The sequence below is a fragment of the Taudactylus pleione genome, unplaced genomic scaffold, assembly GCF_031769625.1.
Source record: "Taudactylus pleione unplaced genomic scaffold, aTauple2 ptg000629l, whole genome shotgun sequence".
Taxonomy (NCBI): Eukaryota; Metazoa; Chordata; class Amphibia; order Anura; family Myobatrachidae; genus Taudactylus; species Taudactylus pleione.
In genome coordinates this window covers 2,751,028-2,773,843 of record NW_028285031.1, presented here as the reverse complement: position 1 = coordinate 2,773,843, position 22,816 = coordinate 2,751,028, and the positions used below count along the sequence as shown (strand labels likewise).

General features: G+C 42.8%; 2 protein-coding genes across 5 annotated transcripts in view; both read left to right on the top strand.

Moving 5' to 3' along the window:
• The window catches only part of TBC1D9B (TBC1 domain family member 9B), an 81,073-nt gene extending 68,766 nt beyond the window's left edge, over positions 1-12,307 (top strand). Inside the window, exons 17-22 of one of the 2 annotated variants that reach the window (XM_088454755.1) lie at positions 986-1,051; positions 3,392-3,463; positions 4,374-4,424; positions 4,817-4,873; positions 5,819-5,928; positions 7,434-12,307. In XM_088454755.1, coding sequence (XP_088310881.1) covers positions 986-1,051; positions 3,392-3,463; positions 4,374-4,424; positions 4,817-4,873; positions 5,819-5,928; positions 7,434-8,132 — 1,055 coding nt within the window. In that variant the 3' untranslated portion in view covers positions 8,133-12,307. The remainder of the gene's footprint in view (positions 1-985; positions 1,052-3,391; positions 3,464-4,373; positions 4,425-4,816; positions 4,874-5,818; positions 5,929-7,433) is intronic. The other variant, XM_088454756.1, reaches the window with a different exon arrangement.
• Positions 12,308-18,016: 5,709 nt separating this feature from the next.
• The window catches only part of MRNIP (MRN complex interacting protein), a 31,251-nt gene continuing 26,451 nt past the window's right edge, over positions 18,017-22,816 (top strand). Inside the window, exons 1-4 of one of the 3 annotated variants that reach the window (XM_088454738.1) lie at positions 18,017-18,032; positions 19,504-19,738; positions 19,855-19,914; positions 22,692-22,789. In XM_088454738.1, coding sequence (XP_088310864.1) covers positions 19,679-19,738; positions 19,855-19,914; positions 22,692-22,789 — 218 coding nt within the window. In that variant the 5' untranslated portion in view covers positions 18,017-18,032; positions 19,504-19,678. Of the gene's footprint in view, positions 18,033-19,498; positions 19,739-19,854; positions 19,915-22,691; positions 22,790-22,816 lie in introns of those variants that run through there. The other 2 variants (XM_088454739.1, XM_088454736.1) reach the window with 2 other exon arrangements.

The window sequence follows — 22,816 nt, the reverse complement described above, 5'->3', positions numbered from 1 at the left end:
TAGGCATAGCCTCACTTCTGTCTTCTCCCCTCAGCACTGTTAGGACAAACCTGTACCCTTCGGCCAGCACATGCCAAGTCCATGTGCAAGTCCACTTGTTCCATGGAACTTGTGTGGCTCATTTTGGCATAACTTCTGTTCTTCTTACATAATCCATTAAAATTGCAGTAACTGGATTCCTGCTATGACGAGCCATTAGCAGTACAGCAGCTGCATGTTTCATGTTTTAGGTCTGTGTTTTCACAACACTGTTTTGCTTCTAAAATGAACAAACAAAAAGATATATATTGGGAGGGGGTGCAGAAACCGTGATCCATGACTGTCCGCACAGATAATTGTTACAAAACTGGGATATTTATAAAATATTACAGAGCAATTCTTACAGTGATCGATACAGATGTGTCCGCAATACATCCTAGACTGAATAAGCTGTACGAGCCACACCGAGCTGTGTAGCGTCTTTATCGCCCAATCAGATGCGACAATCCGCTTCACGAGACTACACTGATTAGTTTGATAAGTGACACTTGTATATCTGTGTGCGGCTGAGTCTAAATCTGTGTACAAAGCACAATGACTCCTGCCGTGGAATAAAGCCGCGGCCGCTGCATCGTAGCACTTCTTATACAGACATACAAGCGTCACATATCAACATATCAAATGAATAACTGAAGTTTTGTCACCTCTGATTGCCCACCAATAATCGCGCCATTGCTTAGCTTGTCGTATGTTCTGTTGGATCGTCTGCACTATTGTGTAGTCTATTGCCAGCTTGAAAGTCTGTTGATGAGAGACAAATTCTGCAGTTACCCGCCCCTTGTATAACTTTGCCTTCTGTTTGCTCTAGTGCGCAGGGTTCATGGTTAGGTAGAATTAGGTTAGTAAGTGTTCTAATCCCATACTTTATACGGATAGGATTAGATTGTAGCACGTTCTCAGAAGTGGCAGTATGAGAAACCAACATTATATCCTCTTCCTATATCAGGTGGAATGTATCACGGCGATATGACTGAGAAGCTGAAGTTTCTGTATAAACTGCACCTTCCTCCTGGTGAGTAGTGAATGTCTAACGTCATCCAGTTACACATACAGAGCTTATGTATATAAGTGTGTTGGGTAGGAGGGCCAGTTACACATACAGAGCTTATGTATATAAGTGTGTTGGGTAGGAGGGCCAGTTACACAGAGCTTATGTATATAAGTGTGTTGGGTAGGAGGGCCAGTTACACATACAGAGCTTATGTATATAAGTGTGTTGGGTAGGAGGGCCAGTTACACATACAGAGCTTATGTATATAAGTGTGTTGGTTAGGAGGGCAGGGGGCGGATGCTCTGACAGGTGCTCTTTTGTGATTTTTAAGTCTCATGTACTATAAGTCTGGGTTTTTTCTATGAGCCATATTTTTGCAGATTTTGTTTTATAGATAATGTTTAAACATATTTGATCTCTGATTGTAAGTTTTATATTTATCCCTGAAAAGGTATCAGTGTTCTCCACAGGCTGTTTTCTGCGGGAGCATCGCCTGGCAGAAACAGCCTGCCGCCCGGCACTTTTCCCCGCCGACCCTCGCTGTGGAATACTGGCCTCTGAAGTGACCGGAGACTAAAGAAGCCTCCGAATGCTTCAGAGGCCAGCGTTCCCAGTGATGCACTGAGGAGGAGCCTGCCCCACGCGCCTGCTGGATCTAGTTAGATCCAGTCAGCTTGAGGTAGCGGGAGCGGCCAGCAAGTAAAGGTAAGGGCTGGGGCCATTACCAGTCTGGGGGCATTATTTAAGTCTGGGGCACTGCATAAGGGACACTATTAAACCTGGGGGCACTGCATAAGGGGCCAGCCTGGGGGGGACTGCATAAGGGACACTATTAAACCTGGGGGCACTACATAAGGGACCAGTCCGGGGGCACTACTTCAGCCAGGGGGCAATGCATAAGGACACAGTTAAACTACAGGGGGCAATGCATAAAGGGGACAACTACAGGGGGCACTGCATAATGGGCACTTTTGACTGAGAGCCAGTGGGGGAGCAGCCTGAGACCTGTCGGGCTGGATTGGTAAGGGAGATACCCCTTTTCCCGGCGCGCATAATTTCGAAGGCCCCCACCCGGCTACTTTTGGATGCCATCCGGCTGGAAAAAATTTCTGGGAGAACACTGGGTATGTTCCCAAACCTCGTACCATGCCAGTTTTGAACTAATTTAACTTACAGTAATGTTCTTATGTGGCCTTATTCATTCCCGTGATCTAATGTTTTGGTACACTTACAGGGTAGAATGGCTATTTGATGGGACTGCAGCAATAGTGTATGAGGACATATCTTTAACATACTTCCAACATGTAATGGTGAAACGTTATACATGCAAATATATATGTGATAATGCACTCAGTACTGTAACTTATAAGGATAGGAGTTCTAGGATCATATTAAGCCACTCAGCTGTAGAAAGCTTTTGTACATGTTGTCCTAGAACACTGGTGACAAACTATATGCAAATCGTATACTCTCAGTAATGCATTAATCTTTATACTATTATTATCATTTATTTATATAGCGCCACAAGTGTTCCGCAGCGCCTTACAAAGTACATAAACAAATAGGCGGCCAGTGACTTACAGTACAATACAATACAGTGCAGGACACTGACATGGATAATATACATTGCTACATTAGCGACCATAACACTCACATAAGCATCCAAGTGTTACGTGCCCTAGTGGGGAGTAAGAAGTAAATGAAAGTAAAGTAGGGAGAAGCACAAGAGGGTAGAGGGCCCTGCTCGTAAGTGATTACATTCTAAAAGGGAGGGGCAGACAAACAGATGTGACACAGATGGGGTAGACAGGGAGGAAGGAACATGTAGCAGCCATGCTACTAGAAAAGGTTTCCTAATAAACGCCAAAGCGATGACATCAGAACTCCCTATTTATATGGATGTTATTTACAGGAGTTTATAATTATATTTATATTTGTTGTTTGTACCAGTAAACTTTTCGCAAATGTTTCCGTTACTACTGGTTGTTACTGCATGTTGGATTCCCTATATAGGGGCTCATTCAAACGGTGCTTACCAGGCAGATAGCCTCAAGCTTTAGTGCCCGGGGCTACTCAATGAAAACCACATTTCCTCCCGCAATAAACAAGCGGCGTATGCGCGTTAACCCATAGATTTCAGGTTAAATACCCGAAGCTATGGATTAACTTGCTTGCAGCAGCTGCAATTTCTATTCAGACCTCAGGAGAGTGCGAACAGAAGTCTGTGGTAAGTGCAGCATGTAGGCATTCTGTGGGCTGCTATTCAATAGCCCCGGGCACTACTGCAAGCCCAATTGAATTTGCCCCATAAAGTTCCGTCTCCCCATATTATTATGAGTTGCTGACTTTCTATCTCTATAGCTCTCAGTCCGGAGGAAACAGAATCTGCCCTAGAAGCCACAAGTTTTTTCACTGAGGACGTAACTCCAGAGAGTAAGTTGACTTTGCAATAATATTGTGCAGACGTATGTAAGGGATGTAGAGCTGAATGATATCCCTATTTTTGGACAATGCTGACTTAGAGGGACTGTAAACCTAATATGTATTTATAGAGATATTTAAAAGAGTGCTATTATGGCGTTAGTATGTCTGGTTATATAACGTAACATCTGTTGTTCATCCATTTGTGTACCCGTCACTGTTCATTTCCTTCCAGAGCTCTGTTGTCAGTCTAGTAATAATAATTATGTAATAAAGTAATAATAATTATTAAATAATAAAAATTTAATAATCCCCTCACAATACAGTAGCATGGGGCCTTGGCTTAATGGGGATGGGGTATGACCTCACTGATGACATCACTGAGGAAGCTGTCAGATCCAGCAGGGTCATGTGGTATGTAATAGAATCCCAGAAGTATAGTCAGTTCCAATACAACATGATTATGTCTAGCTATATTCACCCGTGTTAAGCATGTAACATTTTAATAAATGATTACACAATTGGGACACATTAAATAGGCTTTATTAAACTTACAAGTGGTCAGTGTCTTCCCTCTGCTGGATTGTCAGATAGGATCAATAGTTGACTTCTTCCAATCCCAGTAGGTAATAAATGTGCATCGGATAAACATAGGACAGTAACTCCTGAAGAGACAATACTGTATCTCCTAGTGCTAGAGAACAGCCTAATAATGAGTAATCTCTACTGTAGCCGCCATCCGAGTTAGGTAATGTGACGGCATGTATCCGTGTATCCATGCGGCATGTATCCTAACGTCCTCAGATAAAGGTCCTCCACGTACCGTTCCTTCTCGGAAGTTACCTTTATTTGATCTCCTTTCTTTTCTCCTCTTATCTTTCTCTCTTCTCCTTTTCCTGTTCCCCTCTTTTTCTGACTGCAGTATCTCCCTATCTCTCCGAGCTGGATCTTATTCTCCAGAGTGAGTTCCCAGGTTAGTTCTTACTTTGTGTGGGATTAGAGCACCCTGTAAGTGTGTAAATAAACCCTCTTACCACCATGCAGGCACAGATGTCTTCATCCCGAAATAAGGAGTCCTGTTCTGTTAACAGTTAATTGTCAAGCATTGACTTCCATCTGTTATAACCAGAATAGATGGTACATAATGTAGTTTTTCGGGTTAAAGGGCAGCTGTTGCCTAGATACAGCGGAGCCATCCGTTTTGGTAACTACACCAATGAGTGTAAAGGATGATGTCGGTAATAGGATGCATATTATTTGTTCATCCACAACAGAGGTGTCCCCGCTGTGCATAGGCGACAGGTGTTCTCGGAGAGGGATATTGATGCTGTTTTCCGTATTACAGTAGTTGTATTTTGCTTTCAGATTCTGACGCACAGGGCTATGAACCTGCACTTGAGAATGAAGACCAGGATAAAAAAGGTATTTATACAATAAATCATTTTACACATTCAGCAGTTTATTTAAAATTATCATTAAACCCCCAAATTTAAATTCTGTTTACACAAGTGTCACATCCGTCCCTGCAATACTGATCACCCCCCTGTACATAACTCTATATCCCTCTATATCCCCTGACAATGGCAGCCACCGGGTGCTGTAATAAGATCAGAGGCTGTTTCTGTATCCCTGGCCCCGGCATGGGTACAGATTGCTTTAGAACAGTGTTGGCTAACCTTGACACTCCAGCTGTTGTGGAACTATATAGCCCAGCATGCCCTGCCACAGTTTTAGCATGCCCTAATAGCAAAACTGTAGCAGTGCATGCTGGGTTATGTAGTTCCATAACAGCTGGAGTGTCAAGGTTAGCCAACACTGCTTTAGAAGCTTACACTGCACAATATGACTGCTGAATTTGCCATACTGCTAAATGATTTAATATATTGAGTAGATATACCTGTTTCACAAAAATTAGAATATATAGGTGTTTCCTGACACACTGTATAATGATGGAATTTAAGAAGAGGGTGGATATTATGTCATCTGATTCATTTTTGCTGAAGAAAACAGGTCCATAGACACAACAATTTTTTGAACAATTATCGTTAATGATATCGTTTATCGTTCAATCATTGAAAAAATCGTTCACTTTCTAAGTTAAAACGATGAACGATTATCGTTCATGCGCGTTTACGTTTGTAGTTCAGGCAGACTAACCAACTCAACGATTTTCAGTAAGGGAATATGCAAAAATCTTTTGTAGTTCAAAAAAATCGTTCATTACATGTAGTAAATGAACGATTTTAGTAAACAATTTTCGTTCATTTTTCCCTTGAAAAGATGAACGAAAATCGTTTACTAAAATCGTTCATTTATAAAATCGTTGTGTGTGTATGCAGCTTAATAGTAGTATATTCCCTGTTTTAGAGGAGAAAATAGCTGCCAGTGCTCCTGACTACAAGTATTACCTGCGCATGTGGGCTATTGAGAAGGAGCAGAGGAAGGAGACTATTAAGGACATGCCCAAGATGAATCAGGTGAGGGGGTCACCGTACTCCAGGCAAATGACTGAGTTATTACTTATCTCTGTTATCAGTAGTTACTTGCTGTTACACATATGCTGACCACACACACTGCAATATATGGCGGCTGGCTTCAGGTAGGGGGCCTGACATCATATTGACCAGTAGCGATCTTATCAGTCATTTAAGATCATTATTTGCCAATGTCGCAAAATACAGTCAGAAGATGATCACTTCTACTAAATCCTAAAATTGTTAGATCTCTGTACAAATGTATATTATATTGTTTCCTTTGTATATTTGCCTTGTTAGATAATCGTCATTTTCGCTGATTTCAATTATCCCCGTATTCAATTTCATAGACTTTTCGCAGGTTCGAAAAGTCTTTGAAAAAAACGGGGGTAAATTTTCACCACTGAATAGGTGGCGAAAAAAAGTGCAGAATTGGGGTTTAGGGGTGCAGGCTTAAAAAAATAGCCTGCACCCCTGGGAATTAAATGTAAAAAATAACCGTGTCAAAAAAAGTTTAAAAAAAAAAATAGGGACACCCCAAAAAATGTATTAAAAAATTAGGGGTGAAAAAAAAAGGGGAAAAAAGTGTTTAAAAATAGGGAAATAGGTTCAGGGCTATTCTGCAAATATGCGGCAGGTGTTTTCTAGAATAGATTATTGGCGGCAGGTGCATTTTTGCAGAATTTAAAAAAAAAACACTTTAGGGACTTAAAAATATGCTAGTACCCATTTTCATTTCATGTGGTCTTCTGCATCACTTCTTCAATGTCTGGAAAAAACACCTGCCGCGGCTATTTAAAACCCCGACTTTCATTTGCAGGCTAAAACGGGGGTACCCTTAGTGATCCCCCATGTTTTGACAGCTTTAGGGGGGGTCCTACAATTTCTTCCAGGTAAATCCCGTTTTTTTCGCCGGCTCCCGTTTTCGTAGCTTTTTAATTGAATAAGGGGATAAAGCAGGTGTGCGCCCGTTACTTTATCCCAGGAAAAGCTCCGATGTGGAGCGAAAAGTCCAGCACGGACTTTTCGCTCCCATATTGAATACCCCTCATGGAGAGAGATGGAATCCTTAGGGGCAGGGTTGCATAAAAAAATCGGATTTAAAAAAAAAAATCGAACACTGATTTATTTGATTTAAATCAGATTTTTTTGTATTTAAATAGGATTTTTTGTTAAATTTTTTTTAAAGTAAACGTTTTAAAATTTAAAACGTTTACTTAATTTTAAATTTTTTTTAATAAAAAATCCTATTTAAATCAAATAAATCCGTTTTTGATTTATTTATTTTTTTAAATCCGATTTTATGCAACCCTGCCCTGAGGGGTCTATTAAAATACGCAAATCACGGGCTACTGTTAGTGCAGCTGACGTTCGCATTGTATCTTTTGCATCGCACCTAATTGGATTGACCCACTAATGTCAAGATAGTACTTATAGTTCCTAAGTCATATAAATATGGGCAATGCTTTTCTTTGCCACTGACCGCTAATATTATTGTGTTATTATAGGAGCAGTTCATTGAGCTATGCAAGACCTTTTACAACATGTTCAGCGAGGACCCAGTGGAACAAGAACTGTACCATGCAATTGCCACAGTTGCCAGTCTCTTACTGCGCATTGGTGAGGTGGGGAAAAAATTCTCTAATCCTCCTCTCAGGAACTCTGAGGATGGGCAAACGGGTATAACCAGAGAACCTTCTAACGAAGAGGAGGAGCAGCTCTTGGACCTGGAGATCAGATGTCCAAGTGCTACAGAGCAAGATCAGTGTACGGGACCTATCCCAGTCCCCAGCAACTCTCAGGCAGTGCTCACCCAAGATGACATAAAAAAACTTGGAAAGGAAAGAGGGAATGAAGAAAGGCACAGCCCATCCACGCAGCCAACCTCTGATGACGAAACCAAGGACGACACTTCAGTCTCCTCCTACTCCATGGTCAGCGCCAGCTCGCTCCAGTGTGAGGATATTGCAGATGACACGGTGTTGGTTGGATGTGAAGCTGGCAATGCGACGCCGAAGTATGGCAGCACCATTGATGCGGAGTGGTCCATCTCCTTTGAGCAGATTCTGGCATCCATGCTGACTGAGCAGGCCCTGGTCAGCTATTTTGAGAAGAAAGTGGACATTGTTCAGAAGATCAAGCAAAAGAAAGTGGAAAGACAAATCAGTTCCTCCAGTGAGCATGAACAGTCTTCTGTCTCAGGCTGAGATGCCGCCCTGAGCTATTTGGGAGACGGCATTTCAGTCAGACCTGCTTTGTATCAGACCAGAAAACAGTTCATGTTTTTAGTTGCGGAAATTTCGCCTCTTTTTCCCCCCATCAGCAGCTGTTCCATTCGCTGGGAAAACATTGCTTATTGGAGTCATTTTGTGCTTCGAAGTAACGTAAATGCAATACAGAACTTTTCAGTTCTAGTCCCCGCCTTTGCATGCTTTGCTTTCATACTGCACTTGTTCTGCCCGCACATCGCTGTACGTTTGCTTTGCAGATACTAGCAAAAGTTTATCCTGTGTTGTATTGAAGAAATCCCCTGGCCCTGCTGTAAGATGGGATGACGGGTGCCTTTACCTCTGATGGCTCTCTGCTTGTTGCCTGGTGCCTGACTAATGCACTCTTACTTCAACTACTATGTCATAGGCTTGTAGCTAATGTGCAATATATTGGTATACTGAAGAGTATCCTAGACTTTTTTTTTTTCTTCCTAATGTATTTTACGTTCTTTGAATCGTGTCTATATCTTCCTGCACTTTTTTTATTTTTTATTTCTATGTATCTTCCTGAATGACACCTGTATATTTGGAATTCTCCTGTGATGATGATTTGTTTCCTCTCCTTGGCTCTATAACTACTTGTACGTACACTAGATATAGCCATACTTTGGCAGAATACACTGCTGCTATTATGTCATTCTGGTATTTAAAACATTTCAGCCATTTTTTCTTTCATGTTGTTGTTATTCTTGTTGATGATTTGATTACATTATAATTCTGGAATCCTACACATTCTAATGCAAAGCCAACTGTGACCACCATCTTGTTTCAGATACATAGCAGTGAAAGTAAAATATAAGGAATAAGGGACAGCCAGGCAGCTTGCGGAACACTTTAATAGTCTACCTGCCTACACTCGGGTCAGTTTCACACTAATCTATATGCTCACTAACCATTGTACGTACCAAGTTTTTTTTAGATCAGAGAGTCTGCGTTTCAGTAGCCAAAGCAAAATAAGACATTTCATTACAGCACCTATATGTAAATGTGATTTTTCACCTGTACCACAAATATTCACTCCTGTGACAGCCATAGAAAACCAAATTGAATTTCTCAATGGAAAATGTAAACAGTCTCCTGCTCTTGATGGCAGCAGCCATTTTGTGAGGTGGTGTAATGTCCAGCCTGCCTCAGCAATATCACTAGATAGTGAAGTCATAGGCTTCATGCTTATAAACATTACTTCAGCCCACAAAATAGCTGCCTCATATGTACATAAATGATTGGTCAACTTTAAGCATACTATTCTCTAATGTCTAGGAGAATCTTTAGTAGACAGCTCTCTCGGGCCCTGGCCACTTCTGCAGTGAAGTGGGCATGGGGATGTTGACGCATTTCAGGGGCTCCCTCGCAGATGCCTCAGGGACCAGGATGATCCATAAAGACAGCAATTATAAATTTCAATTGCTTCCGAAAGTATTTGAAAAAGAGACTTTTGTACACAATTTATACAGCAAAGATGACTTTGGAGTTTGCACTTATTAGATCTCACTGAGCCAAAGTCTATTACTAGCAAATCACAAGACAATACCAGTTTAAATTTTAAATCAAAATATTATGCTATAGTACCATTCAGCATATTTATAAGATTATTATTTTATGAATTCTGTGAGGATCGTTAGGTTATATTAATTCGATCCGTATGGAGACTAGCGTCACCTGCGAGATCTGTGGTAGCCCCTTTGTAAAATGTATTTTTGCAGTATTCACAGATATGTATGTAAAAGTTATTATAAATTGACAGAACATAACAGGAGACATCTCTGAAAAGTGGAGCACAGGCAAATATAAATAAAAGGTGCAGTTACCTAGAACTAATAAGCTTCTGTCATCTTTCTCCTAGTGTTCTTTAAAAGCAAATGTCTGATTGCAATGGGATTATAGAACCTAATTATTATTTTATGTTTTGCAGTTACCTGTACATCAGTGTTTATAATCCCCCTATATGTTTAAAATTGTATATCGTCTTTCATAGCAAAGCTATTGTAATCAGTCATTTTAGTTACTGGAAGGTTCCCTGCTGGTCTCCTGTAGTGGCTTAAGGCCCCCCCATACACGTCGGATCGGCACGATATAGGTGCTATATCATGCCGTGTATGGGCACGATATCGTACATGATATCGTGCTGCGGGGTCGTACATCGCATCCCCAGATCTTCCTGCAAAACCATCTGATCTGGAATGCGATGTACGATCCCATTCAGATGAAGGAGGGGGAGGCCGGCATATCGTGCGGTCTGCGGGGACCGCACGATTGGCGGCGGTGACAGCACGATACATCTGCCAACGGATCGGCAGTCGCCCTACACGGTGCATCGCACCGTGTATGGGCACCTTTAAGCTGGTTACACACTGGCCGATCAATTGATCGGCCAATATATCTGCTGCACGTCGGCCAGGGTGTACAGACGATATGTCTGTGAACGGCGTCATTCACAGACATATCGCATTGGCTGTGCAGCACAGCCGATGGACAGATATGTCTGCAGACATATCTGTCCATCAGCAAGTGTGTATGGGCGATCAGCCGACCGCCCGTACACACACAGCGGCAGCTACGAGGAGGGGGACGGCCCCGGCCAGCGGGACCCACGGCTCCCACATATATGATGGTCGTTCAGTGTGTATGAACTACCATCATCTAAAGATTTATCTACAGATCACTCGATATCTTTAGACTACAGATATATCTTTCAGGTGTGTACCCACCTTAACAGTCAGGAAGTGTGCTGCGCGTAATGAAAAAGTTCTCCTTCCTGTAAAGTATATTTGAATTTGAAACTATTTCACATTGCAACAATTTCTGTTGCATGTATGATATATATATAATATATGAATGTTGTTGGTGGTGCATTCATGTAATTATATTTTAGGCTTCACATTCCTTTACCGTATAATAGTTCAGACGTAAGAGACTTTTTTTTTTTTAATTATTATTCTTAATTATAGTTAATGTGGCACTGACACTGCCAATCTTTGGGATCATTAATGTAAAATGGATGCTTTAATGTACTGTACGTGTCCTTTTAAGAAACTGGATGATGTACAGCAATGCACTATGAGTTACCTTTTTGTAACAGCCTGTGTGCACTGACAGCTTGTTTTACATTAGGATCAATCCTAAAGCTCCAAAGTGTTTGCAATTGAGGCCAGCTCATTCATTAGATGGCAGCAGGACCTATGTATGCTGAGCCCTAAGTAAGTCTCCATATATAGACAGCCATTTATTTACAGTACCTAACTGGGTGCAAACCATTGTGTGAGTGAGCACGAAGTGACTCAAACCCAGACTGCATCTAATGGGGAGCAGACGGCTACCAATCAAGATGGGGGGAAAAAAAAGACCATACCCAATTGGACGATGACCACAGTCTGTACATACATGTATGGCCATCGTCTGACCGCAGTGGTGTGACACGCTGGACAAGGATTCAGCAGATCTGCACATGGGTGTAGATTATAATATATTTCTTATTGCCAGCCTCAGTGGTGCGGTAATTTGGATTTGAACCTCACTGAGTAGAAAACTACATTCTATTATGATATGGAAACATTTACTTGTTCAGTAACGAGGTGGTTGCTAAAACAAATGTCTATTTAATCCAGTATAACATTCATAAGTCTATGTATTTCCAAATCAAGACCAATATATAGATTACTCTCCTTATCACACTAGATTACATATTTGTTTCCTGACAGGTAGAACTAGATATGAATTCTTACAAGGCGTGCAAACGTTCACATATATCTCCGTGACTGTATAGGCTGCTTTAGTCATAAGTGATCATGGAAATGTTAACTACATCTACAAGCTATGTATTAATAATCTCCTGTGCACATGTTCTCAGATAAATGGCTTGCGCAGTGTATGTTGCTGTACTAGACGCTGCCTGTACACCTCCTCACATATCCTGCAGATAGATGGTCTAGATCTGCCTTCCGGAGACACAGTATATTGTGTATATATGCCCTGTTGTGTATGCACATACTCTAGGTGGCGTCTCTGATTATCACGTAATTTATTATTATTTTTTAAATCGTAAAAAAAATAATCATACTTCTCTTTTTAAACATCTGTTTTTGTCATGTATTCAATAAAATATACTAAATGAATTCGGCAAATGTTGTTTTTCCTACATGTATTCTGACTAACAAAATAGTTCCGGCTTAGCTAAATGTTTTTATAATTATAGATTTTATCATTATAATAGTAGCTTTGTAACTACAAAATGTGTATACTATAAACTATTGGGTGTTCCTATGTTGTTCTGTATCCTCCAGCTGTAACGTAAAATTTTATTTTCAGTGTTTTTTAATTACCTAAAGCACAGGTTCTCAAACTCGGTCCTCAGGACCCCAAACAGTGCATGTTTTCCAGGTCTCCTCACAGAATCACAAGGGAAATAATCAGCTCCACATGTGGATCTTTTAAAATGTGTCAAATGAATATGTGAGTAATGAACACACCTGTGCACCTGCTGGGTGACCTGCAAAACGTGACCTGTGTAGGGTCCTTAGGACCGAGTTTGAGAACCACTGGCCTAAAGAATCATTGGCAAAAAAATTATATTACAAACCACATCAGTTCTTCAAAAGATCTGGAGCAGATGGGTCTCTGAATGCTAACTATAATATGTTGGGAATATAGAAAGGGTTTTCACTCCAATAATGTACCTATATAAGGTGTATAAATTGCATGTACAAATGTTCAAATATGAGATATGGGGAAAAACCTAACAATAGCGCTCTCTCTGTGGTGATATAAATTTCACTTTTGAATGAATATTAATCACTGATTGAGGACAGCTGCACCGATGGAGCTGCCGGGGGCACCTGCTCGCAACTGCACACAGTTCGCCTGGAGTCCCCGACTACAAGAGACCACTGTCTCAATATAGGAGGTACCGCTTGCCGCTGCTTACAGCATACTTAGCGGTCCTCCATGAGTCACACTGCCGCTAAGCAGTGGCGTGAACATGCCCTGGCTCCCCGTTTAGCGTGTTACCCAGGTTGACACTAAAACAAGACGGTGTATTCAGCTACCCCGATAAGCTGGGCAGCCAAGCAGCAAATGAGCTTCAGTGGCTTAACGTGTTGATGTAAGCTTCGGTCTGAATACCAGTGGAATAAAGGACTTCTTATAATAACATTGTACACTTATAGTAAAAATAAGCACCATACCTTCCTCCCAGCGGCCTCAGCGCTTCCCTTGAAGTATGCTGGGGGCCACTACATGGAGGGACACTGTATGCTGCATAAAATAATGAAACTGTAAGCCTAACCTAAACTGTCAGTATAAAGTGGGGTTTAGACTGGTCAGGAGAGCATTTCAGACAAGGTAATTAGTACTGTATTACAGTGGTTACTTCCTTCTATGCCTAGCGTTTTCTGGCACTGCTAGGAGCGCTATTAGGAGCTCTCTCCTGCCTCTCTGTATTTCAGTTTCTTTTGACCTTTTTCACTACACTTTACTGTTGTTTGTGTGGGGTCTGTATGCATCATGACTAGAAGAGGCTCTAAGGCGTCCCAAAAGTTATTTACCTGCAAATGAGTGCAAAATTTACAGGGGCAGTCATCTAACTCCCTAATGTGTGACAATTGCAATCTTGAATAACAATCTTAATGGATGTCAGATCCGCCATCTTGACCGGCGCAGGTTACATCCGTTATATCCCTTCTCTCCGCTGAGCTGGAGGCTTCTCAGAAAGGGGCCTCCAGGTCCACAGCTCTCTAGATAGAACCAGCAGGCAAGGCCCTTAGCTGAATCCAGGGATGGGATCTCAAAAGCATGGCTCTTTCCCGTACCACTGGATCCTCTCCGCAGGTCTCCAAAAGAGACGGTTGCCCTCAGTCTTCCAATTGGAGGAGGAGAGGATGCCAGTTTTAGGGGGCGAATATGCTCCTGATTCGCCTAAGGAGCCTGAGCTGGTGTCCGGATAGAGGCTTTACTTTCTGCAATCCGCTGGGTATTGCAGTTACAAGAACATGAGTCCTGCACGACAGTCTTTCTTTCTAAAGAAACAAAGACTATTGCATTTACAGTTTCAGTAGAGCTGGATTCTCTTCTGACCTTGGGACATCCGGATAAAAAAAATTTGGAAGTCCCGGCTGCTGTTATCCTTTTATCCTTTTCCTGCAGTTAGTAGAAAATCTTGTAAGGAGCTCAAGTAGCTCACCTGATAGATGTGTACACCAGCGACAGAAAGGTCCAACAATCATAAACCAGTCTGTGACAGCATGCCACTTGGTTAGTTTACCCCCCTACAGGAGACACATCCGACAGATTGGAGCATACTCTCAAGTCCTTTTATACAGCTGCAGGTGTCTGCGTCTTGCGATTGTAAGCTGCTGGAAGCTTATTCTGTCAGCAATATAGCTGAAGCTTCAACAAATTGACGGGATGAGAGATCGACGTCCAAAGACGTTTGCAATATCTTCAGCTCTGGCGATTTCGGCGCGTAGGGCGCTGTGGCTTAAACAATGGCAGACAAACACAAGATCAAAGAAGGCTGTGCAAGCAATTTCATTCACAGGTAGTGTATTTTCTGAAAACTAGATCAATGGCTTTCTCAAGCTACTGGAGGTAAATATTCTTATTGTCCATCTGCAGCTCCTCCCTATAGAAGATCTTACTCGGGACCCTAGTTTCGGTCCTTTCGTGCTCAGGGATGTTCACGTGGTCGCTTCAAGGACCATCAACTTCCCGTGGTTCCAGAAGACATGGCAGAGCCGCAACAACATCTGCAGAACAGGAAGTCCACAACCAAACCTCGGAGCTCTATCCTGTCGTCCTCCATACTTGGTATTTCATGAGGATAGAGCGGAACTCGGTACAAGAATAGACTTACTTTCTAAGGTGGTTTACGGACTTCCACAGCTACCAACCTATTGTGGTACCGGTTGTTCAACAGGATTCACCTTTGTCAAGATCCTTAGATGTTGTTAGGGATCTTTGTATCTATGTGGAGGGGACCACAGCCATAAGTAGAACAAACACTCTATTTGTTTTATAAGATGCTGCTCATCCTCGTTGGCCAGCTTCCAAACAGTTGCTGGCCCGCTGGATTCGTCTGACCATCAGACAGGCGTATATGGCCTAATTTAGGGATCCTCTGCCTTCTCTTACAACGTATTCCAATCGCTCAGTGGGTTCCTCGTGGGTGGCTGCTCGTGGGGTTTCCTTGGAGTTACTTTGCTGAACAGCTTCTTGGTCTGGCCGGCATTACTTTTATTCGTTTTTATAGATTTAACATTGCGGCCTCTGCAACGCAGTATGGCCGGTGTTTTGCAGGGTTCTCAGCGCTCTCCTGCCCGTGATTGGAGCTCTGGGGCATCCCCACTGTCTAGCCTCCAGTGTCCCCTAGTGGATTTTGGTACTTACTGATAAATCCCTTTCTCCGATTCCATAGGGGACACTGGACGCCCACCCTGTGCTGTTCCTTCCTGCCAGGGTTGTGGTAATTTTATGTTATGACTGTTAGAGATCTGTTTGCATCATGAAGTCAACATAGTGTTTCCTGGTGCCATCTCTTCCCCAGGTAAATGTCGCACCCGACCGTCCACATAATGTAAAAGAAAGTGTTATCAGATCAGGCCACCTTCTTCCATTTCTCCATGGACCAGTTCTGATGCTCACGTGCCCATTGTAGGCAGTTTCAGCGGTGGACAAGGGCCAGCATGAATACTCTGACCGGTCTGCGGCTAGGCAACCCCATACACAGCAAGCACTCTGTGTTCTGATACCTTTCTATCATAGCCATCATTAACTTTTTCAGCAATTTGTGCTACTGTAGCTCTTCTGTGGTGACTGGATCAGACGGGCTAGCCTTTGCTACGCGCATCAATGAGCCTTGGGCGCCCATGACCCTGTCGTCGGTTCACCGGTTGTACTTTCTTGGAACATTTTGGTAGGTACTAACCACTATATACTGGGACGACCTCACAAGACCTGGCGTTTTGGAGATGCTCTGACCCAGTCGTCTAGCTATCACAATCTGGTCCTTGGCAAAGTTTGCTCAGATCCTTACACGTGCACATTTTTCCTGCTTCCAATACATCAACTTCAAGAACTGACTGTTCACTTGCTGCCTAATATATCCCATCCTTTGACAGGTGTCATTGTAAAAAGATAATCAATGTTATTCACTTCACTTGTCAGTGGTTTTAATGTTATAGCTGATGAGTGTATATAGGCAGCAAAGGGTGGGCACTCAAAAGTTTAGTGCTGGGTACACATTTGTAAATATATAATTCGTTTGGTCGAAGAACGATATATTGGTAGGGCATTGGCGAGTGTGTACACCCCATATGTCTGTGAACGACGTCGTTCACATACATATCAGGTCAGCCCGGTAGCACAGCAATTGGCGATATATCATGCACATTTAAATGCCCCCTCCCCCCAGTTGTGATGTCTGGACAGATAAATTGAGTGGCAGATTGGTAAGTCTTTATAGCTTACCATATCCGCCACTCGGTCACTTAAATGTGTATCCAGCTTAAGGAAGAAATAGGGTGCCAGCGAAATTTAATAGTGATAGTCAAAAAAAACAAACAGTACTCCAAGTTCAAATGCATAAGGTTTATTGGTGAAATACAAGCAACGTTTCAGATATTAGCAATCCTTGCTCAAGCATGAGAAAGTATTGCTGACATGCTGCTTGTGTTCACCAATAAACTTTTCAGTTTATGCACTTAAACTTGGAGTACTGTGTTGTTAGCTGAAGTGTGTAACTGCTTTGCTGCCTAGTTACTGTTGGACTAAAGGGGCATACACACTAGACGATGTGCTGATCGATATTGGGTGTACACACTGAACGATATTGTTAACGACCCGCGGTAGCGCACGTCATTTGGTACATACACACTGGACGATATGAGTGATATATCGTTAACGCTCACATCATCTAGTGTGTATGTTCCATAGTCCATTTTATGACACGCCTCACAGATGAAGACATACAGACCATCTCCAGTGCTGTGCGCATAGGTGTTAATTGCACAATCTCCATGAAATGCTTTTTTGTTTTAAAAAAAGGCAACTAATGTAAATTATGTTTTATAGTATCCACCCTGCAGTGGCCTCTGATCTGCTGCTGGATTTGCCTGGCTGAAAGGCTGCCCTTTTCGGTAGAGGGCAGGCAGGTCATTGGGGCCAGGGGGGAGTGGTGCAGTCAAGTGAGCGTGTGGGGGAAAAAGATTCTGGGATGTCATTCTGGCCCCGCCCCTGCTATACAATAACACAATTACTGGCACAGTAAAGTGGGAGGTAGAGCCTCAATGTAAAATTTCAATGTGAATCACATAATCAGGCCACCCAAGATCATACTTGCCTACCCTCCCAGGAGGCTCCCAATTTTTCGGGTAACCCCATGAGAAAGTAGGCCCTTCTCCCGCATTCAGTGGGAAGAATGGGGAAAATGTTCTTGTGGATCACTGGGTCCATGAATAGAGGGCAGAGTCTAATTAGGAGTTTTCTATGAGAATCTTATCATTTGGCCCGTGTCATATGCTGTATTTTAGTGCAAGGGCGGGGCTTAAAGACGCATATTGTCTTGCCCCACCACCCACCTGCATCTCCTCTCCAGGAAACTCCCAGAGAAGAAAATCTAATGGTGCATACACACAGTACAACCTGCACAACCAATGATATCGCTGATAGATTTCCCTTCAACTTTCTGTAGTGCAGGGCAGACGATTTTGGTTGTACACATATTTCAGGGAAGTCATCTCTTAAAATGCAACTCGTGTTGAAATCGTCCAAGTTGGCCTGCATGTACGGAAGACCATAGACATCGTTATCGTCCATGCGGGAAAAGGCATCGTTGGTCAATGTCAGGTTGGTGACTCCAAAATGTCGTTATCGTTCATTAAAATCGTACTGTGTGCAAGCACCATTACTGTCGGCAAGAATGCCCAAGATGGACCTCCAGGAGACTTGCCTACTTTTCTGGGAGTCTGGGAGAGCCACTTCAGATTCAGGAATCTCCCAGACATTCCAGGAGAGGAGCCAAATATGGATATCGCAAACACTACCTCAAGGCTCCCCAACAGTTCAGGTTTTAGAGCTACCCATGGTTGAGCACAGGTGACTTAACTAGTACATCAGACAATTTGATTTAACCACCTGTGCTAAAACCTGAACTGTTGGGGAGACTTGAGGACCACATTTGGGAACCTCTGGATTAGGATACAAAAATCAATGTTTATTTTTAATTATAAATGTTTTATATCATAGTCTTTGGTTCCCCTCCAAAAATAAGCAGCAATTAGCACGTCAGAGATAGGGAGGGAGAAGCCAGATGATGCTGAGCTCTGTGTCCTGCATTTGTGATGTGCGATTTTACTCACTACAGTACAACATTACACACACACACACACTTGCCTAAGTCCGATTATAACAAGCGGAATTGGGCTTGTATTTCTTGCAAGTTGCTTATTTGTTTTGCAAATAGTTTGTTGCTTGTTTTTGGGCTTGTTTTTTAAGGTTGCTTTTTTTGGGCTTGATTTTTTTTGTGTGCATTACCGAGGCACCCCTGGAGGTAAGTAGCCAGTGGACAGGGTGAAGTTGGAGGGGGCAGACAAGAAGGTGAGGTAAACTGGATGATAGAAATGAGGCAGGTACATGGGGGTGAGTTAAAATTACTGAGGCTGTTAAAAAGAGGGGATAATGGCATTAGACAGGTGACAGGAATGAAGGAGGTAAGGAAGAGGGGTGAGAGAAATGCGGAGGAGTCAGGTAAAGGAAAGGTGGGTACACACTAGATGATATGTCGCCTGATCCTGCTGATTGGGCCGACATATCGTCCACATCGGCCAGTGTGTACCCACTCTGTGTGACCCTGCGCACACCCGCATGTCGTCCATCGGCCTGCATGTAGGGCCGATGGAATGACCCAGATGCCGACAACGGTATAGTGGATGGAGCCGTGCCATATCGGATGTTTGCTTACCACATTGTGCAGTATGTATCGACCGCCCGATATATATTGCATGGTCAGGTGTCACATCGCTGGATACGCACATCAGCAAGTGTGTACCCAGCTGAAGACTGGCAAGGGAATGAGGTATGAAAAGAGGGAGGAGGTAAAAATATGAGGCTGGTGTAGAGGGAGACTAGCAATATAGGCAGATAAGGCTGTGCATACACTAAAATATTTAGGTTAGAGAAGAGGGGGAATAAAGGAAGTTAGGCAGGGAGAGAGTGAGGACAAAGAGACACCCCCTTAAATCTGGCTTTTTTTTGTTGGGCTTTTTAGGCTTGTTTTGGGCTTGTTTTTTACTTAAACGTAGCTTGTTTTCCATTTCAGAGTTGGCAACACTGACAGCATGGCGGGAACTGGGACCCGGAGGTGCTACACAAACACACACAGCTTCCTGCTCTGCATTCATTACTACTAGGCTGCTGCTGTATGTAATGAGTATCTGATTGCACCGAGCACACAGACAGCAGCCTCCTGCTCTGCATACACAGGTCATTTTATTATGGTGCAGGAATTCCAAGTGCTCAGATGTTTCTCCTGTCAGATCTTCCAGGTGCACCAGGTACTGACTATATGGCTGCAGCTGATTACTCCTGTCTGTTCTGTGTAACTAACTTCTGTACATGTTCCTTTACGTTCATTGTTTTAGGTTTTGTAACTCTCACCCTCTTTCTCTAGGTTAGTAAGAGCCAGAAATGGGCGTGCAAGCTGTGTGGGGAAAAGCAATCACTGCTGAAGGTCAGTATCTCTCTTATCTGTGACTGCAGGAAAGGGGATTTGTGTCCTCCGCCTATCCCATTACTGTTTGTACATAACTGTTGCAGGCAGCATTGATCTTCTGATAAAGTATCTCATAGTTGACAGTCTGGTACTAGTTATGTCTAAAATACTATTTAAAATCAGATTATTATTCCTTGGGAAGAAGTTCCTTTCATTATGTAAACTATTCACTGAGCGGGGACATCTGAGACTTGCTGCACAGGATGTAGGTGCTATAACCCATTGTGCGCCTATCCGCCAATCTGTTAGGTTGCTATGGGTTACAGACTATTATTCCTTTACATGCAGTTATTTATACAGCGCACACAAATTCCGCAGCGCTTTACAGAGAATATTTGTCCATTTACATTAATCCCTGCCCCAATGGAGTTTACACTCTATGTATTACATTTTGTTTTTTTTATTTATTTTTTCTGTTATTCATGTTTGGAGTTACGAGCACATAAGCTGAGCTGCGGACACCACTTCCAGGTGTCCGAAGCTGCGTACAAGCTGTCAGTCATCGGAAAGCCGCATCCGATGGCTGGCAAGCAACAAATGCCCGCAATTCTATGGAAAAAGCACTATCATTGGATCGGGAGTATCGATGGCTGCTGGCCATTGGCAAAAAGAGTTATGGTAAAAAAGAAGCGATGTTGAGGTGTGGTAATGCCTGTATATTACCACACCTCTGTATTTTATTACATGACCTATATGTGTTACTGTATATAACTTATTTTACATATAATCTAGCAAAATGTCCCCGAGGTGCATATCTCTGTTTATAAGTACATAGCATAACTTTATTTTATGTATTATTTTTTCTTCCATATAGGGTACTTTGCTCTACATTGTCCTTTGGTCTGTATGTGTCTGGTAGGGTATGCAGTCGCTAAGCCGGTGGACGTAATCCTGACTGCTTTAACTTGGCAAGGGTTAAATGACTGGCGTCTAAATCTAGACCCACGCCGGGAGACCAGCGCCCGGCATCCCGATCGAAGTGATGCCGACGCCGCTGCAGACAGCAGGGGGGGGGGGTTAGGTTTAGGGCTCCCAGGGGACACTTAGGGTTAGGCACCCCCCCCAGGAGGTTAGGGTTAGGCTAGGGGGAGGGAGGGTTAGGGTTAGGCACTTAGAGGGGGGATTAGGGAAGGTTAGGCACCCCTAAGGAGGTTTTGGGGGGGAGGTTAGGTTAGATAATACTTACCTTGGGACGATCAGGATTTTCAGCCATGTCGGCCAGCCGCTGTCGGGATTTGAACCGCGTCCAGCGGTAATTCATACCAATTCCGTCGGGTAGTGATTCATTTGTCTCCTATATGAAGAGAATGTGTTCATGCTGAGCTAGTACTTCTAGTACTGTTTAAATTGCTGTGTCCTTAAGTCTTGTAGCTTACTGTGACATCCCGCAGAAAGCTAAGAATAATACTCTGGTATCTTACTGGTAACTTTGCAGAAGAAAGTCCTTTGTATGCTTAATCCACTAAACTCATCTCCAGTCTCTAAGTACCATAAACAGGTCCTGGTTTGTGGATGTCTTTAGTCATGCACAGGTGCGTTAATCTATTATGCTGTGTCAGTAATTATCCCACCTGTTCCCACAGGCAGAAATCCTGAAAACATGACCTGTTGGGGAAAACTTGAGGGCTAAGAACCACTTGGCTAAATAAAAGCTGGGTACACATCAGACGATCTTTTTGAACGCTTTGCCCCATTCTGATCGGAATGAAAAATCGTTCAAATCGTCAAGTGTGTTTGCACTAATCGCGCTCCTCTGCCCGGCAGCATCGCAAAGGACCGCTCTTATCAGGAGAGCTGTCCTTTGCAATATTCTTGGTACATACTGCGGTATATACCCGAAGACAGGCAGAATGTACCGCATCGCTAATGCAATGATTAGTACATCCAGCCCTTTATCAGGAGATGTCAGAAAAGTTGCTTTTTGAGTCCCTGTAGAGTGACCTCGCAATATTTTCAGTTTTATGTGTGTGTGTTTATACTGTATATATTGTTTCAAGTATCTTAAAGCAGGGATGGAACTATAGCTGTCATAGCTGGTGCTACTGCTAGGGCGGAAGGATATGCTGGCCCTGTTTTGATCAAGAAGCCGTGCACATCCAGGACACCATATAGGGCCTTCTCTGTGCATCACCTAATCTCTGCACATCCTTAGAAGAGTGGAGTGCATTCCTATGGGGCGTGGGCAAATCATTGCCCAAGGCTTTGCCAAAACATTTTTTTAGCCCTCTTATTATCTACATAAAATTAAACTTATTTTATACCAAACTTTAAAGTAGTTTGCACCCTCCCCGGTACATTTATTTTATGGCCTCATACATGCCTTTATGCAATTTGTATTAAATACATTGATTTTCTAGGAAGCTACTCTGTGGATATAATGGCATCCAAGTGCAGAGACGACAGCTTGAGCTGTGCCGTAAACTGGTGACAATAAGTAAATTAGTCTGACATAAGTACAGGGGAGAAAGGAAAAATAAATGATAAAATAAATGTTTGTTGTAATAGTTGCAGGGGGGTAGCTACCTGCCAATACATCCAAGTCATCTATAGTTGGAAAATCTCTGTTTACACCACACGCTAGGGACACTGGCCACCGCTGGTGTCCTGGCAACCATATACTAAAAAAGAAAAAAGCAGAATAGTCGCCTCACACATTTAAGTAACGTTGGTGCTATAATATACGGAGCTCTGTAAGTTGTTACACATATTTATTTCCCTACATTTCAATCTGATAGGTTTATGGCCAAGGCTCCGGAGCAGACTGCAGACATCATGTGCAGAAGTTGAACCTACTTCAGGGTGAGGTGGGGCAGGTGGCTAGTAGCACAGCTGGGTAAGTTCCAATTGTGAAGTGAGTCAC